Below are 19178 nucleotides of genomic sequence, written 5' to 3'. Positions count from 1 at the left end.
ACTTGACTTCTTTTTATTAGCCCAATATGCCCTTCTTCATTCTTTTTAATTTAACACTGGTGGTTTTCAACATTTATACTTGTTCATAGGAGAGATTTGGTTTTGTGAGGTTATTGTGTTTTATATTAGCATTCTGTTTTCAGTGTCTTTTAAAATAATTCACTAAATGATCCATGATATCCATATTTTGTTACACGAGTGCTCATTCTGCTAATTTAGAAGTTCACATTTTAAAATCTTCTCTACATCTGGGTTCCAGAAAGCAGAGTCTGAAACAAAGGCTTATATATGGTTTATTCATTTTGCGGGGGGGTGCATATCATGTCAAACAATGTGAAACAAGGGAAACAAGGCAAGATATGAAGGAATGTTAATGAGAAAGTATTGTGAAGTTAGCTTCTGCTCAGTTTCAAATCAATTGATTGCTCAACCCTAAGAGAAAGGATAAATGGGTAACATTCCTATTTCACAAGTGAGGACACAAAAACTGACAGAAGTTCATTAAGTTCCCCCAGAGTCATAATCAAAAGGTGGCTGTGCCAAAATTTAAGCCTATTCTTCCCACTAACTCTGTTGTCTTTTCATTGTGACACTGCTTCTTTCCTTCACATTTATGAAAAGCCTATTCTATGTGCTTGACTAGGAGCTAGAAACACACATAAGCATCTCTCTGCCAATTGAGGTCAAAGTTTAATGAGCACCATACACCACTGCTGCCTAATTCTAATCTCTGCCATTTTTTTCCCTTTTTAAAATTTTCTTCTTACAACTGTTGTATGTGTTCTCAGTGCTCTATGGACAATTCTTGCCTTTTCCCTATATCATCTGTGACTCTCTCCATCTATAAAATGGTCTATCACTTTCCTTTTTAATTGGCAATAGTTGATAGGTTTCGTAACTGTTCATTCACCTTAACATTCTTTCAGAAGTGCTTGCCTTTTTTGTTTGTTTTTCTTTTCCAATTTCAAGTATTTTCAAATGCTTCCAGATGGCAACACACTGACTTCTGGGGAATCAATCCAAAGAACGCTCCTTCCTTTATCAACAAGCTTGATTTATTAACACTGCAGGTTTTTGAAGAAATGAAGTGAGAGAAAATTTTATTATTTCAGGAGACATATTTCCTTTGGATGCATTTATTTAAATACTAACTGAATTCCTTACCTTTATTATGTCCCAATACAGGAGACTTCACTGCAAATGAAGTCTTAAATAAGGCACCTCAATAAGCCAAAACAATGTTAAAAGTAATACATTAAAATGAGAGATTACCATAATTTAAAAAAGATTTTTAAATACCTCAGCAATTACTTATTTCTCATTGTAATCTTACCCTGAGGTGAAGGTTGTATCTCCCTGTCACCAACAGCCTAAGATATAAACTTGTATGGATAGAACTGTGCCTACTCAAATATATGTTCAAGTCCTAGTATCTTGTACCTTTTAAATGTGACCTTATTTGGAAATAGGATCTTTGCAAATGTAATCCAGTTAAGATGAGGTCATACTGGATTATGTTGGACACTGATCCAATGATTGCTATGCTTATAAGAGGGACACAGACACAGGCAAGAAAGACTGGGGCAGAAGCCATTTGATGACAAAGCAGATACTGGAGTGATGCAGCTGTAAGCCAAGGAACAGCAAGGATTGCTGGGACCACCAAAAACCAAGAAGAGGCTAGGAAGGACTTTTTTCCCTTTAGCCTTCAGAGGGTACATGATCCATCTTGATTCTGAGTTTTAGCCGCCAGAACTGTAGGGAAAAAATTCCTGTTATTTTAAACCACCGGGTGGTAATTTGTTATGGCAGCACTAGGAAATAATACAGGGCTTTCATAATGAGTGACAAACTGCACAGTGCCTGTAATGATTTTGCCCCTCCTTTCAAAATTAACTTGTGCCTCATTCCATATTAAATACTTTAAGTAAAAGGCATAATACAGTTGACCCCTGAACAACACAGGTTTGAAATGCATGGGTCCACTTATATGTGAATTTTTTTCTATATAGTACAGTATTGTAAATGTATTTTCTCTTATGATTTTCTTAACATTTTCTCTAGTTTATTTTCAGAACACAGTATATAATACATATAACATAGAAATACATGTTTAAATACACTTACTGTGTTATCAGTAAGATCTTGGGTCAACAGTAGGCTATTAAGTTTTGAGACAAGGTTATACATGGATTTTCAACTGTGGGGGTTGCTGACCCTCATCCCCACACTTTTCAAGGATTAACTAGATTTCATTTTACTAAACCGTACTTAGGAAAACCTGAACCTTTGAGAAATACAACTCGAGATATATGCTTTGCTCTTCTAGAATGGTAGGGGCTTTTATTTCTGTACCTTGCTCACAGACCTTCTTTTAAACGGATAACTATATTACTAGGAATAAAGCAACAAAAATTAAGAGACCGTGACTATCAATACTAAATCTAATGAACTTTCTACCAAATGTGTACATAATTTGAGATGTCAGTGAGTAAAAAGAACAGAAAATTTAACCAAACTCAGTGAAGGCTTCTGAAATCTTGCTTTAGCTATGACAAAGAATAATCACTATTTTAAACATATCTGCTCTACATTTACCAGGAGAAAATAAAAACATCTCCTTTCAGCCCCACCTTGCCAATGTCCTCATATAAAAGTTTAGCTATGGATTTTTGCACTTTCTGAAATTCAAGTTCTTAGTGTTGTTCAACACAGTCATTGAGGCAATTATACAGATATTTGGCAACTCAGTTCTGTTATTAACTGAGAATCATACATGATTGTGGATATATATACAATTGTATATTTTTCATACATGCTTATTTATAGGAACATACAGTTATATTAGCTTGTATATTATATGCTAGTAGACAGATGCACATATAAAGTTAACTTTGTTCACTTTAAGAACCAAGAAATATATTATTTAATAGAAGTACATACAGAAGGAAAGGACAGCTAAGAGCTGTTTCCTTTTAAATTTAAGACAAAATTGATACTCAATGGCCTTTTAAAATAATCTAGTCTGAAGAATTACATTTGGTAATTGAAATAAGTTACCACCATTATTGAACTTCGGAAAGACCATTAAAGAGATTCTTTACCCTCTTCGGTGATTGCTTTAGAGCCACAAAAAGGCATCACAGAGGAGGAATAGAGATGGGCTCCATAGTCCAAAAGAAATAAATTGTTGAGTTTATCAGTCTAATACTTCTTCCTAAGATAACTGCATTCTTTTGAAGTAACTAAGTTGAATTAAAAAAAGCTGCAAATAGGAGGTAACCTCCCAGACAGAACATTTCAGTAGACTTAGAGGAGATTGATGAATATGTACCTCTACAACTAAGTAGGCAAAAATCAGAAAGACACTTGATATAAACATTAAAAAATAAAACTGAAAGGTCAGAAGGCACATTCGAAAAAATATAATCCAGTAAATGAGAGAATGAAGTTTTACCTCTTGAGACTTAGAAAACTATTTTAAAAATTATACATTTACATTTTATGTAAAAACAAAAAATACTTTCTTATAAGGGCTTTTTATCAATTAGCTCTAAAAAAAGTTTTAAAAATTGACAACAGAAATAAGAGGAAATAAAATTTTCTCCCAGTTAGAATATTCTATGAAGCACCTCATTTTCTCTGGCTTTCCTTAAACTAAAAAAAAAAAACAACCAAAAACAAAAAACAAAAAACAACAGATAACATTAGTGTGGCATAGAGTTCACTGTAGATTCATTACTATTTTCTTTATCTTGCTTTTCTTCTTCATGTGGTGATTCTAGTTCATTTCTGCTATTTTCTTCCTCACTAGAATCACTGTCCAATCCATCTTCAACCCTGACAGATGTCTTGTCATACGAAAAACTTTCACAGGTTTTGTCTGTGGGAACAGCTCCTTTCCGTTGGGGTAAGATAGTAAAAAATGCTTCCTGCCAGTCTTTGGTTTCCAGATATTCCAGAATAATCTCAAACACTGCAACAAAGAAAAAATCCATACATTTCTTGGCCAGGTTCATCACAATGTTGCATTCTGTATTTTAAAATACACTGCCTTTGTATTAAGAGTGCTAAGATGTCCTAGTAACTACATTGTTTGTATCACTTCCTTCTCCTATGCATTGTTAAGAGCCAATCTGCCCCAAGGCCCACTAGGCCTGATACCTCATCTCTAGTTTTTCCTCAATTCAGTTCTTGAGCACTCAAAGATATACCATTATCTTTTGTCAATTATAATCAATAGGCAGGGCACCATTTTCATTTCCTTCTTATTCTTCTTACCCGTTTCACTTCTATATCCTTTATATGCTAACATAAACTAGGAACAAACAAAAAAACTGGTTAGCATTAATCTAAATTTTTTCTGTCCTTCCTATAGAGAGTCACTCACTCTGGGAAGTATCTTGCCCTCCCTTTTTTTTTTTTTACATTAGAGATAAAGAATATAAATACTGTCTGCAAGTTACTCTCATTTTAATATATTGCTAAAGGGCATAATTTGAATTTCTTTATGAAAAAGTAATTTCCACTATCTATCAAAGGTCTTAGAAGTTCATTCCTTGAATCAATAAATTCATTTCTGTAATTCCCTAGAGTGTGCTGTAGAGAAAGTGTTTAATTTAGCACATAAAAAGAGCTCAATAAGTAGTTGTATACTAACAAAAATCTCCACTAAAAAAAAAAATCTTAGCAAAACTCCAGGCAAAACTCAGGTCTAAGAGTATCTACTACAATGTTATTTACAAAAGTAAAAAAGAAAAAAAAAATCAACAGTTACATTACTGTATATTCAGATGATGGAATATTATGTAGCCATTAATAATGATTCAATGACAGAAAATAAAATTATAAATGGGAGAAAACATCCAAATTTAAAATATTTTATGCATCAGAGTAAAAATCCAATTATGTAACAAATAATATTATCTATGCATAGGAAAAGAACTGGAAGGACACACCCAAGAAGTTAATAGCAAGTAACTCTAGGTAGTGGAATTATAGCGTATTTTTCTACATTTCTAATTTTTTCTAAAATATGCAATATTCAAATTATAAATGATTACATTTTATAATTTTGTCTCCAGCAAGATGTATATTTTCTACTTGTCCAAAGGTAATGTTATTCTTCACACTGTTCACTCAAGCATATTTTCATAATCCACTTATAGCTTACCATGATTAATTGCCAAAACTTTCCTACTATTCATCTTCACAAAATTTCCAAGGGGGAGCTGTGCATGGTCAATTCCATGATCTGATGCTTGTTTATATGTGAGTCCCTAAAACAAAGATACTATAACTCGGACTAGAACATTAGATTATTTTAACTTACAGTCTACAACAGAATAAGAAACAACTTTAGTTCAGAGAATATTATCTGACGAAGTGTGTGTGTTTGTGTGTGTAATTGCTAATCTGGAAGCATTCTTTCGACAGAAAGTATCGTCCAGAATGTTTAGGGCATTTGCTTTAACAGCTTTACAAATGAGGAAACCAAAGACTAATTTAGTGTTTCCTACCCCAACACAAAGCTCCTCAGTGGAAGAACCACAAGAAAAATCTGACTCATGCCTTTTGACTCAGATAGCTCTTCACCATTCCACACTGCCTTCCTCTCAGTTTAAAATACTCAAATTGAATTCCTAGAGAAGCATCATCACTCTTCCCGTAAATGTAAAAACATATAAAGATAAAACTATGTTTCAATTATATAACAGTAAGAGGCACAAATGGCAAAGACAAAGTAAAAGAAAACCTGATTTGAAAAAAATTTTAAATTGCCTATAAATTTTATTTTCCCTACCAATTAAAAGATTGTTAAATATAGATTTTCTCCTCAAAATTAAAATTCTTAGAGTCTGTTCTAAACAGAACTGAAATAGCCAAAAGACAAAGTACAGGAGAAAGAAGAGCTAAATTTCTTAACCAGTAGTTTGCAAATTTTAGGGACAAATAATAGACTGAGACAGGTGCTTTTGAAAACAAACTTAATGTAGTTCAGAAAAACATAGAACATTAGAGAAAAAAATATGATTCTACACAAACAACAAAATAGAATTTTTCCACTAAGAAAAAAATTTTAAGAAGCTAAAGATCATTCTGATACAAATTTCCTGTGATGCTACAGAGCTGCATTCCCCAGTTACAGCCACAACTGTGACTGCTTAAGTTTAAATTGATGAGTTTCTCAATCAAACTATGTACATTACATGTGCTCAACAGCACATGGCTATCATAATGGACAAGATGATATAAACTATCCCAACAGTACTGACAGTTTCTACCTCAGAGTGATGTTATACAAGAATAATGAATTATTTCATATTATTCTGATAGCATTTCCTTAGACAACTGGTAAACATGTTTTTCTTGAGTTGGGTTGAATTTAGCATACTGCAAAGTAGCTGGCCAAGAACAAAATAATGTTTTCTTTTATAAAGTAAATTTCTGTAATTTTTCATTCAAATGAGGGTAAGGAGGTGGTGGGAAGAGACAAAAGTACAAAATACAAGAGAATAGAAAACACATCCCATGAAAATTATGTATTTAAAAACTCATATAAATTTACCATTTGGCATTAATTTTGGTATAAATCTTACCATCAGCAGCATCTACTATCAATACAGCTTATCATTTAAGCATGTGGACTCTGGAACCATCTGCTGGTGTCAAATATCTGCTTTATCACCTACTACTATTGAGTTTAGACTTAGTTTCTCTGTGCCCCCAGTTCCTCATCAAAAATATAGATAATAACACTAACCTCACTGTGTTGTAGGGAGGATTAAGCAAACTAGAAATATATGTGAAATGCTTTCTTAGCTAGAAAGGTGACTGGATTATAGTAGGCATTCAATAATGATCAGCTATTGGTATTATTTTACTATCAAGAAAATTGGTGATATCCATTTTAAAATATGAGCAAAAAAGTAAAAATAAAAACTTAATAGTACCTTGTGATGGTTGTGATCTACTAACCCTCCAATCACATAAGCCTTTGATTCATCTAATTCCTTCAGCACATTAGGTGAGTCTGATGTTAGATAAATTAGGTCTTCTTTCTTTATGAATTCACTATAATGCTCTGCTTTGATGTGTATATCCTTTAAGACATAAGTAGAAAGATGTTATTAATAAGATTTTGTAAAAATTGGCTAAAAAGGATTATTTTCTTTTCCTTAAGCAAAGCCACCCGAGAGCATATGAAAAGAAGTATGAAACAATATTTTACAATTATCGAGAACCTACTACTTCAATTCCTCATCACCTCACACCCCAATTATTTAAGCAGCCTCCTATTGCTATTTCCCTGTCTCTAGCCCCAGATCCCTCCAGTTTACTTCTATATACCAATGGCAGACTCACTTTCTAAAAACCCTACTTTCAATGATTTAGGATGAAACTTAAACCCTTTTACTCAGTAACTCTTTCTTGAATATGGCACTAATGTAGCTTTCTAACTTTGGCTCTGTTCCAACAAAACAAATGTATTTTTTTGGCCACAATCTGCTCAAACTTCTCTCTAACCAAAGAATGCCTCTTCCAATCCTTCCTATCCATCTGCCTGTATCATCACAAAAGGACTATAGATTTAATAAATTCTACACATCTGTTTCTATAAAGATCACATTTGAAATCTTCACCAAAATTATCAGGTCAGAGGTACAAGACTGAACAACATTCAGCAGTCAAAATTTTGCAAACTACATTGATAGAATAAGAGATGATGCATCACCAGACTCAGATGGCATTTACTTAGTAATTTTTAAAGAAATAAAAAATGAAGGAGATTTTTCACCTTAAATGTATAACCTACTAGGTAATAAATAGCTGCTTTTCTGGAAAATGGTATTATTAATTTGACGGCCATGCTTAATGGGGGGTCCTGGAGGGCCCTGAGTAAAGACCAGTTAACTTGTGAGTCTCTGAAAAACTGGTGGTATAAATAATAAATTTAACAAGCCAGAAAATAACTGAAAGTATGCCTATACTAATTACATTATCTCTTAGGAAAATAGGCATGGGTATAAAACTTGGTAAATATATTGTACTTTAAAACTTAGGAAAGCTTTTGAAGAAAATGTTTCATACCATAGGCTATTATTAAAATAAATTCAGGGGTGCCTGGGTGGCTCAGTCGTTTAGGTGTCTCTTGATTTCACCTTAGGTCATGATCTCAAGGTCATGAGATCAAGCCCCATGTCCCAGTTTAGGATCTTCTCTCTTCCTCCCCCACCCACCTCTCCAAAAAAAAAAAAAAGCAGTATTATGGGATTAGTGAGTGTGAGAGGGAAAGTTTATCACGTAAAAACTGGCTCTGAGACAGAAAAAAAAATAGGACTACCCCAGTACTTCTCAGAATAGGGCAAGGTTCCTCAGGGATTAGTACTAAAGCCAAACTATTTGTTATCTTTGCAAATGAGAACAGTTTAGTCCAAAAGAAAAAGAAAATGTGAGCCACATATGTAATTTTAAATCTTTCAGTAGACACATTTAAAAAAGCAAAAATTGGTGAAATTAATTTTAATACATTGTTCCCAACACATTATACCCAATATGTTAACATTTCAACATATAATGTTTTTTTAAAAATTTCAAGCAGGTATTATACATTCTCTCTTTTTTTTTTATACTGTCTTTCAAATCCAATGTATATTTCACATTTATAGCACATCTCCATTCAGACCAGTCCCATTTCAAGAGTTCAATATCCACAGGTGGATAGTGGTCACCACACAGGATGGCACAGATTTAGTAGAAACAGAATATAAGTACATTTCCAAGTTTTAAAGAGATTTCACTCTGGTAATGTATTACCAGTTTGCTAGGTAGAGATTATACACACAGACTTTAAAATTGTTTTAAAGTTGGCAGTAAAGAACAAAGTGAGGGTTGCTGGAGTGGGGGGTGGGCAGGGAATGGGCCAGATGGGTGATAGGAATTTAGGACTGCACTTGTTTTGAGGAGCACTGGGTGTGATATGTAAGTGATGAATCACTAAATTCTACACCTGAAACCAATTTCACCTTATATGTTACCTAACTAGAATTAAAACAATCTGAGGGTTTTGAAGGGGCTGGGGGTGGGAGGTCGGGGTACCAGGTGGTGGGTATTATATAGGACACGGATTGCATGGAGCACTGGGTGTGGTTGCAAAAATAATGAATACTGTTATGCTGAAAATAAATAATAAATAAATTTTTAAAAAAAGAAATAACAAAATAAAAAGATAAAGGTGGCAAAATAAGTGAGACTTAATGAGAACATGTGAATAGGCATTTCAGTTTCTTTAGCTTCTACCATTAGTAACATTAGACTTAGGTATAGTGATATACAGGGTTTAGAGACTGTCGATTCCTGTATTTATTGGCATTACTTAGAATTTAAGTAAAAAATTTAAGCATAAAAATACTTGGAATTATGTGAGAGTTCATCTATTTTAATTACCTTCCAGTTGACCCATCCTTTGTCATTTTCATCCATGTTCTTTTTCAATTGGCCTCCATGGCTTGTCAAGTAAAACTGATAAAAGAGATTGGTGGACACAGAAAGAAAGAGCAAATAACTACCAGAGTCCAGTATTTTATTTTTCTTCTAAAATCATCTGATCATCAATGAACCATATATATATATATATATATATATATATAGCCATTTTAGAAAAAAATAATTTGTGACATGCTTTAAAACATACAAGAATAAATGTATGATAAAAGTGACATGTTTGGTGTATCTCATAACCCACTACTTTGAGTATTCCATCCACATTTTTCTCCCATTTTACAAGCAGCTACAATCTGACTCTCCCTTAATAATCGCTTCTCTACAAACTCCCTACATTTATGTCAAGTTTTCATTCAGTTTCTTTTGCCACCACTTTTTTTTAACCAGTCCAAAGTCTTCATAATCTTCCTTTGATTCTAAACCCTGACACCGATTCCAAGTCTAATCAAGGGTGAGAAGAATATAAGATGTAAAAATATAAAAATACTATTACTTGATAAAAAGAAAATAAATATCTAATCAGAAATATATTAAGAATTTCTGGTTCTTAACATCAGTGAGCTAGTGTTCATTTTTAGGTCACCTAGAATTCAAACAAATAGAAAAAAGACCCAATCTACTCTTAACAGTGGGAGTACTTCTCCAAATGGCCACAGACTCAAAATCCCTTAGGTAGAAGAAACCTAACCAACAGGTACGATGGCACACATCAAGCTGGGGGAAGTTCCCTCACTTTCTGTGAGGAAAGGAGTTGAGAGCTGAGAAACTGGTATGAAAATACATATATGTCCTTTAGCAAAGATGTTCAACTACACAGGAATGAGGTCAGTGGGTACAAAACACAATGACTGTGCAGCGTGTGACTAAGACTGACACAGGAAAAAATGTTGAAAATACTTTATTTTTGTAGCAAATTAGAACATTTTTCAAATAGGCATTTTGTTCTTTAGGGAAAAGCATCTGTAAGATTCTTGTACAGGCAACTGGGATTATCTACGCCTTTTCTAGAAGAAGTTTCCAGAAAAAGGAACCTGGAATCTGTTTTAAATTCCCCAAACATACCTGCACAGGATGCAGTGCTCGCCGATTTTCGGCATAACATCGCTGAATCTGTTTATGAAGTTTCTTAATGTCCTATAAAAGAGTGCAATTTTTAAAGCAGCACTTTGAAAATCACCTATGGCCATTCCATAATCTTAGTAGAATAAAATAAGCAAAAGAGAGGGTCAAGACAGTACACTTTTTCCTCTGGAAATACAGGTCCTTTGTGACATTTTCCATTCAACTTCTGTACATACTGATTTAATAATTACTGTAAGTCAAGTCAATACCCTGATCAGTAACTCAATTTTGTACCCACTTAAAATGCTCACTCATGAAAGTATTTACTCTTCTTAAAATATAACAAAAGGGGGATGCCTGGGTGGCTCAGTTGGTTAAACGGCTGCCTTTGGCTCAGGTCATGATCCCATTGTCCTGGGATCGAGTCCCACATCAGGCTCCTTGCTCAGCAGTGAGCCTGCTTCTCCCTCTGCCTCTGCCTGCCACTCTTTCTGCCTGCGCTTGCTCTCTCTCGCGCGCTCTCTCTCTCTCTGACAAATAAATTAAAAAAAAAAAAATCTTAAAAAAAAAAAACAACAACAAAAGGGGGCACCTGGGTGGCTTAGTCGTTATGAGTCTAGTCTGCCTTTGGCTCAGGTCATGATCCCAGGGTCCTGGGATCGAGCCCTGCATTGGGGTCCCTGCTCAGCCAGAAGCCTGCTTCTCCCTTTCCCTCTGCCTGCCTCTCTGCCTACTTGTGCTTTCTCTCTGTCAAATAAATAAATAAAATCTTTCAAAAAATAAATAAATAAATAAATAAAAGACAACAAAAGAAGAAAAACTCTTGTAGAGCCACACTACTGCTATTTCATAACCTACTAATGGTTTGGAAAGTAAGTAAAGCATGTTTTCTTTCCTACATTGTTCAGATAGCCAGTTTTCTCAAATTACTACATAAGAAATAATTTTATTAAACCAATCACATTTCTTACTTTCTTCTTCTGATTAGGACAAATAACAAAAAAAACTCCTGGATCTTTATGATTAATATACAGTTACTGAGTCTTATAATCTAATTACCATGTCTGTCTCTCTCTTCTATGCATATAAGAGCAATTTATTAGCTAGTTTAACTTAGGGGGCATGATCTTGAAAAACTTTATTTAAGATACATTTTAGTACATAAGTTTACATTAAAGTGATATTACCTATTAAAGCAAGAATTATTCAACCTATTTTTTTTTTTTAAGACTTTATTTATTTATTTGAGAGAGAGAGTGAGAGAGCACAAGCAGGGGGAGTGGCAGAGGGAGAGGAAGAAATAGGCTCTGGGCTCCCCCCAGGATCCTGGGATCATGACCTGGGCCAATGGCAGACACTTAACCTACCGAGCCACCCAAGCGCCCCTCAACCTACTTTACCTACAGGATTTTTCTGACAACGATTCATGATACCTTTAATACCATCAAGCTGTCAAAACTGCAGTCAATGATAAGGCGGAGTGTACTGTGGACAACATCTCTTCGAATGCGTTTTCTGTCATTTCCATCTACGTTTGATTCCAGTTGACATTGTCGTTCTAATTGTTTTCTCTTGCGTTTTTCCTTCCGCTTTTGTCTAAAATTAGGAATTGAAACGTTTTGTTATTTACACATTCTGATATTTACAAGACTCTTCTAAATAGACAAAAAAAGCCAATAGTTTTATTTGAATTAGCAGGCTGAACCACATAAAACTGCCACTTCTGTGGATCAAATGTTAGCTATTTTATATTGTCCACCAAAAAGCTTTAGATAGAAAGAATATTATTTTGTAAAATCAATAAAATACTTTCTATACAGACCCTCACTACTCCTAATTTCATTTATCATTGGTATTACACTGTACTAAGACTTTGTAAAATACTAAATTTTGGACTTAAGGATGAATTTTTACTTTTATCATTCTTCTCCTACATGATTTTCAAACAACATTAATATAGAATAAAGCAAAGTAAGAGTGTTTTTTTAAAAACACTTCATACTTTTCCTATAATCTACACCAACTATAAGTTTATTTTCCCTCAATAAATGTTGGCATTATATAATAATAGCTTCAGCTTAACTGCTCTCACCAAAACCAATGGTTTTTCTAGCAAAATCAATGTCAGGCCCAAATTTGATCTTTCTGAGGTGGTTATTTTTGTTCTATATCTAGGACATGGATGCTAACTATATCCCTTATCTAAGTCAGCTATTTCAGAAACTGTGCTGCTATTCACAATACGCTCTGCGTGACAAAAAGTGTACTGTAAATCTACCAAGATGGAAACAAATAACAGCCAAATGACAGTGCTAACAACATACATAGCCCCAATTTTAATTATCACAGTTACTTTTGATGTGTCAAAGGGCTATGCAAAGTTCAGCACTCCTGAATGGTACAGCATATATATACATTTTGAAACATACTTGCGGAGCTCTCTTTGTTCTTCCCACTGTTTCTGTTTAATTAGCTTCTTCATTTGTCTTTTAGATATTGGTTCAAACTCTTCACCTAATCTTGGCTTCTGGCTCTTCTCTTGATCTTCACTTAAGCTTTGCTTTCTTTCAACATTAGAAGACTCAGTAAATGCTGGCAACATTTCAGAAGACATTATTTGATGCCTCTGAAAAAACTGAAAAGCAACTTTTGATGTGAACAGGTAAGTGTCTCTCTCTCTCTCTCTCTCTCTCACACACACACACACACACACACAGAAAGTTAAAAAAAAAAAAAAAGACCAAAAGATGTAATTAAAATTAAATCCTATCAATAATGAAAAAAATATAAATTTAGACAATTAAATGTCATTTACTGGCAAAGACCATTTGATGAAATGGGTGTTTGCATATACTATTAGCAGTCATGGCAATTTTTCCAGAAAGTTACGCAGAACTGTGTTTCAAGAGCTTTAAAATGTCATGATACCCTTTGACCCAATAATTTGTTTCCTTAGAATAAAATCCTGTAAATGGATTAGAAATATACACAAAATTAATGCAAAAGAGTATATGTACCAGAATATACTTTTTAACAATGAAAATTAGAAATTACTTGCATGTCAGCAAGAGGGGTCTGTAAATTACAATTCATCTATAACATGGGCTGGGAATACTAACCACCCAGTAAAAATCTTGTGTCCCCAAACTATTGTGATAAAAGGAAATGGTTATACTAAGTAGAAAAAAATAAAAACCAGAAACAATATAAACATTATGTCCAACTTTGTTTTAAAAAGAATATGTACACATAATCATGTTTAATTTTTACCCACCTTTTTGCATTTTCTATATTTTATATAATGAAAATATATTGCTTTATGAAAGAAAAAATACTTTAAAAAAGTGATGGGAAGAACGTTTTTTTAGTTGTCATTAATGCTACAGTACAAGGGAAAGGTTATTTTCATTACCTGGGTGTACACTCGGAAATGATTTTTAACAAAAGATATGTTATAGATTTATATATTTTGGACAGTGAAGAAAACAAATTTGGTTGCCTCTCAGTATATTTCATTGTAAATACATAATTATAAATATCCACCTTAGTCTTGGCTATAGAACAAAATATGTAAGCTGATCTTATAATCAGTCATGGGAGGTGCAGGACCATCTCAAACATATTTAATTGGATTAACTGCCCACATCTTCATATCTGTTGTCCAGAACTGAATTTACCCTCAGATTAGGAAAGAGCTAAAAATACTAAGATGTCTTTTCTCTTTAATAGATTACTAGCACTATAACTTAAAAATTTATTTATCCCTAGCAAAGACTAAGCATGATTTGCAAATGTTCTACTGGCATTAAAGAAAACTCTATGATTCTTCCTTCTTAAAGAGATGGCTAACAAGTCTGTGCAGAGAAGCTAGAATCTAAGAGAAAAATTCCAACAATTCAGATAACGGAAAGGACAAAACCTTGCAGAAGATAATTTACGCAGTTTTATTAGGGTTCTCGCTTTCTTTAAAAATGTAATGTTATAACAGGACACATGGGGATAACTAAGAAAATACAAAGGTTACCAGACTTTGACTGAAAGATAAATTTTAAGATGTGTGTATTAGGGGCTACAGCAAAAACCCTGGCGTTTTGCTAAGTCACAAATTACTGAAGGGGAAAGAACCATCTGATAATCCAAGTAAGAGTTCGCAAGTTTTCCTTATGCCACTAACCAAACAGTATCCTTAGTCTGGGGGCAAATATCTCTTAGAAGTGACAACCCAAATTTGATTTTATACTGGAAACTGCCTGTGGGCATGGATGAGGTCTGCTTTTGCCTAACATTTAGCACCACATTACATTACTAACAGAGTGCCTGGATGTCAGTAGATGCTTATTATTTATTTGCAAAATAAACAAATGAGTGAATATATTACAAAAGTTTTTAAAAGTGATGAAAGTAGTTATAACAAACACTTGTTAATTCTTACTATGCTAAATAATATTATCTAAATTAATCCTTAAAACAACCCTACAAGGTAGAAAGCATCATGTCCACTTTAGGCACCGTGAGATAAAATAACTTGCCTCAAATTACAAAAGTACTAATTAATTCCTAAGAAACAAGACATCTAGAACAAATCTAGGACAAAGTCCTCTAAATACTTGCTGAATGAATAGAAAATAAAGTGATGGAGCTAAGATTCAAACCCAGCTTCAACTCTACTCTCTCCCAGAAATCCAAAATCTTATTTAGAAAATGAGGGTTTCCAAAGAATGTAAAAGAGCTGTGCAGCTTCACCCCTACAGCTGGAGGGCTCTGAGAACACTGTGTCACTGAAAGAGGAGAAAAAATAGCTCCAGTTCAATTCCTATGCAACTGAATACAAAAATGGGACAGAATATTCCTAGAGATAGTTGCCAAAAGTTCATGTTTTGAGGCATCCTGTCTCCTGTATCTTGAAATACGTGACAACAGTAGATAAGATCCAAGGGGAAACAAAAAAGGAATAGCTTCTCTCAAAACCAAGAACTAAAATAGATGTTGTTCCTGCTGGGTCTGCAATGTAAAGACAACTGGGAGTTCTCCTAGCTTTAAAGAGGATGGTAGAGAGAATAACACTTTTTAAAATTATTATTAAAAGATTTATTTACTTATTTTAGAGAGAAAGAGAAAGAGAGAGAGAGAGAAAACACATGCACTGGTGGGGGCCGGGCAGGGAGAGGGTCAGGGAGAAAGAGAGAAGCAGGTTCCCTACTGAACAAGGGCTTAATCTCACAACCCTGAGATCATGACAGGAACCAAAATCAAGAATCTAATCAACTGAGCGCCAGGCACCCCTAGCAAAGAGTTTAAGATGAACCTTAAACTAGTGTTGGGGATGGGGCTCCTTTTTCCATGAAGAAAAGCCTGAAAACAGATGAAATTTAGACTAAAGGCTTATACCATACTGGTTACCTGGGGAAACCTGAAGGAAGCCGTGTCTAGTTCTCAGCTATAACTGGAGCCAAACGATGAGATGACATATGAACTTAGAATATTTTAGAATTGGAAATCTGAATCACTTTTGCAAGCTGTGCATGGAAGGAAGCATTTAACAGGGCCAGGATAGGAGCAACCACAAATTCAGCAGCAGATAGAAAGATGGTTTTGAGGGGTGGGTAGAGATAATTCTGTAAGAGGACTATGCAAAGCAAAGTTACACAAAGAAATGATGGGAAAATCCCAGAAAAATCAATGATCAGGAGATAAATCCACTCTTCACAAACTGAAAATAATAGGACAATGTGAAAGACTTTAAAATAAATTTGATTGGAATCTTTCAGAGATCATAGCAATAGAACAATAAAAACTAAACCAGAAATTGGGACACAAAAGCAGGTATAAAATAAGCAAAAGAAGAATCTATGGAAAAGAGCCTATTTGGAAACCAGTAAATAAAGACATAAAAAATTCAAGATATAAGATAAACTCCATATTACCTGGAGCCCAAGAGGAAATGGATGAATTAGAAGACATCCTGACAATCTCAGAATTCAGAGAAACAAAATGACATGAAAGACTTAATATTAGGATGAGAGAGATACAAGCAAAAAGGTAAACTGGAGATCAATGTACAACCTTGAGTTCATTCATTAAAGAGTGTTTTTAAAAAGCTGGAAAATAAATAAGCATTCAACTTAAGAAACAGGAGATGGAGAAAATCAGCAAACCTGAAAAAATCAGAAGAAAGAAAATTTTAAAATATATATTGTGATCCCCAGAATCACTTTTATTTTACTTCCTTTATATACATAGTTCATTAAATAAAAGCAATGCATGTATGCAAAACCGTACAAGGTAGAGAAAATAAGTTAAACCCGATCCACTAAGCTAAATACGCAAACTTAAAATTCACAGGAAACAAATTGCTCCCTTCATAAAACAATGACTCATATTCCAAAAGAGAACATTTCTGTTAATCAATGGCATCGTGTTTTGCTATTCTTTATTCTGTTAAAAAACTTCAAGTGTTGACTGGCTCTATAATGTGAAAATTAAAAAAAAAAAAAAAAAAAAAAAAAAGGCAATATATAGCTATGTTTTACAGCTCATGTACACCAGGGGGAGCTTTTGTCTTTCGTACCTGAGTAGTCTAAATTTAACTTGGCCTAAAGGTCACGAGCTGGTTGACAATTTCATTATTTTAAAAGCTATTCTGAATTAAAAAAATACACTGCAGCGAGTGAATTTTTTTAAGCTTTGATAATCTAGATGCATTGAGGCACAAAATAAAAATGATGCTAGCTTGAGACCCAATATATTGCTGCTTACATCACACTCTTCAAAGATAAGTATCAACTCTCACTTCCGATACCATACAATAAGCATTTCACCATATACTAGCTTGTTCAGATGACCTGAAGCAAAATGTGGCATTTTTTACCAGGTATACTTGCTTTTTAAAGTTTGTGCCACAGTTTATAAGCTCCATAGCAGTTTTGTGTTCCTCCCTCCCATGCTGTGACACAGTATATTTTCATTTATTCAATCACGTTCAACAAATACTTAAGAATATTTTGTATAGAAATATCTGTGTGAAATTTAGTTTACTTTAATAGAGAATTTTTACAAAGTTGGTTCGCTTAGTTACAAGAATTAGGTTATCAGATGGTCTGATAACACCAAGAACTGGATAAAGGTGACTAAGGCCATTTGGTGTGAGACAAATAAGTAAAAGTCATCTCAATCTTCCTTGTATTTCCAGTTCTCAGCACAGCTTCCAGGAGGGAACACAGACATATATCAGTCAAAAGTTTAAAAAAAAAAAAAAAAAAAAGGATTTTGATTGGGCTAAATAAAGTCTTCATTACTTATGACAACCTCCCCACCTGAAAGACCCAAACGAATGTTGGAATAACTGCAAAATGGAGTTGAATGGCCTGACAGTGACAGGTCGTTTAAGAAAAGTGAGAGGGAAAGAAAACCTTTGTTAAAAGGCGCCGGCCAGATCTGCGGTATCGAAAGCGCACGATTTAGCTGGGCTGGCCTAGGGAGAGGGGAAGGAATTAAAACCACCAAAACCAAAAGGGAGAAAGTCATCATCTGTTGCTATCCTCTTTATATTTCTAGAAAAAAATTCTCGAATTTTAACACTTAAAATAGTTCGCTGAAATCAAGTAACGCCTGTCTTCTTAAAAACCATCCTCGGCTCACCACCATGGGGCTACCTGCACCTGCAGCAACTTTCCCTGGGGCTCTCAGCATTTCAGAGCGTTCAGCTACGACCGCCCCTCGCTGCTCCCAGCGGTAAGGCGGGTTTAAAGAGGTAAAGCGGCAGCTCGCGGTCTCTAGCCACCAAGGGGCAGAACCACACTCGTTTGCCAGCCTTTCGGGGCCCAGATTTCCCTCTCCCTTCATTATTTGGAAACTCACTCTCTTCATACACTAGGGACCGGATCCCGACCCCCACACACACGCCGACCGCCGGCACTCCCACTGCGGGTGGGCCGAGCCTCGCCCAACACTCCCCTCCAGGGCAGCCGTCGGCGGACGCACTCGAGGAGGGATTAAACTCCAGCCAGCGAATCAGGGAGCTGCGTGGCGCGGGGGACGCGCTCTATGTGACATCACTTCCTTCGGGAACGGAGTCGCGGCTCCATTTCTACAGCCCCACTCCCCTCTCCCCCGGAAGCCGTGTTGCTAGTCGAGAATGGCATCGCCAAGAGCCCCTTTTGCGCCCAAAGAAGACCAGAGAGTAGGCAGGAGCCAGAGGCAGTGCCAAGAGACTTACGGAGCCGAGGAGTTGTCAGGGAACTGAGAACACCAACCCAGAGCCTTCTCGTAATGGTCTTGATAGAGCTCCCGAATCTTCCTAAGGAAACTTCAACTCCCAGAGGCAGGGACCGCGGCTACGCGTAGGAGGCTAGGGCGCGTACGTCTTTACGTCATCAAACCGCGCCACATTTGGACCTGCAGAAAGGGGAGGGAATTCATGTTGGGCGGGGTCTGGAGTGAGGGTTTTTGGAGGGGAGGTAGTTACAATGATGTCCGCTTTTGCACCTCAAAGCAAGTGTATGCTTGCAGGCATGTATTCATGTATTCATTTATATATTCCTATGGGGATAGAGGAGGGTGTAAGGCATAACTACTTTTATAAATTTTAAATGCGAAGCAGTGTTGGAGAGCTC

At 35.2% G+C, this 19178-nt stretch overlaps 1 protein-coding gene across 4 annotated transcripts in view; it reads right to left on the bottom strand.

Moving 5' to 3' along the window:
• The window catches only part of TRMT10A (tRNA methyltransferase 10A), a 32580-nt gene extending 13665 nt beyond the window's left edge, over positions 1-18915 (bottom strand). Inside the window, exons 1-8 of one of the 4 annotated variants that reach the window (XR_009353062.1) lie at positions 18424-18567; positions 12996-13201; positions 12000-12162; positions 10567-10638; positions 9448-9522; positions 6954-7103; positions 5174-5279; positions 911-3976 (exon numbers count right to left, since the gene is read on the bottom strand). Coding sequence is in view for 3 of the 4 variants with exons in the window: in XM_059172406.1 (XP_059028389.1) it covers positions 3708-3976; positions 5174-5279; positions 6954-7103; positions 9448-9522; positions 10567-10638; positions 12000-12162; positions 12996-13201; positions 18424-18432 (1050 nt within the window). In the remaining variant the exon portion in view is untranslated. Of the gene's footprint in view, positions 1-276; positions 3977-5173; positions 5280-6953; positions 7104-9447; positions 9523-10566; positions 10639-11999; positions 12163-12995; positions 13202-18218; positions 18237-18423; positions 18568-18781 lie in introns of those variants that run through there. The other 3 variants (XM_059172420.1, XM_059172406.1, XM_059172425.1) reach the window with 3 other exon arrangements.
• Positions 18916-19178: the final 263 nt, after the last annotated feature.

This window comes from Mustela lutreola, chromosome 1 (assembly GCF_030435805.1).
Source record: "Mustela lutreola isolate mMusLut2 chromosome 1, mMusLut2.pri, whole genome shotgun sequence".
NCBI classification, from domain to species: Eukaryota; Metazoa; Chordata; class Mammalia; order Carnivora; family Mustelidae; genus Mustela; species Mustela lutreola.
Note: the sequence above shows the minus strand (reverse complement) of the source record. Positions and strands in the feature narration are given on the sequence as shown.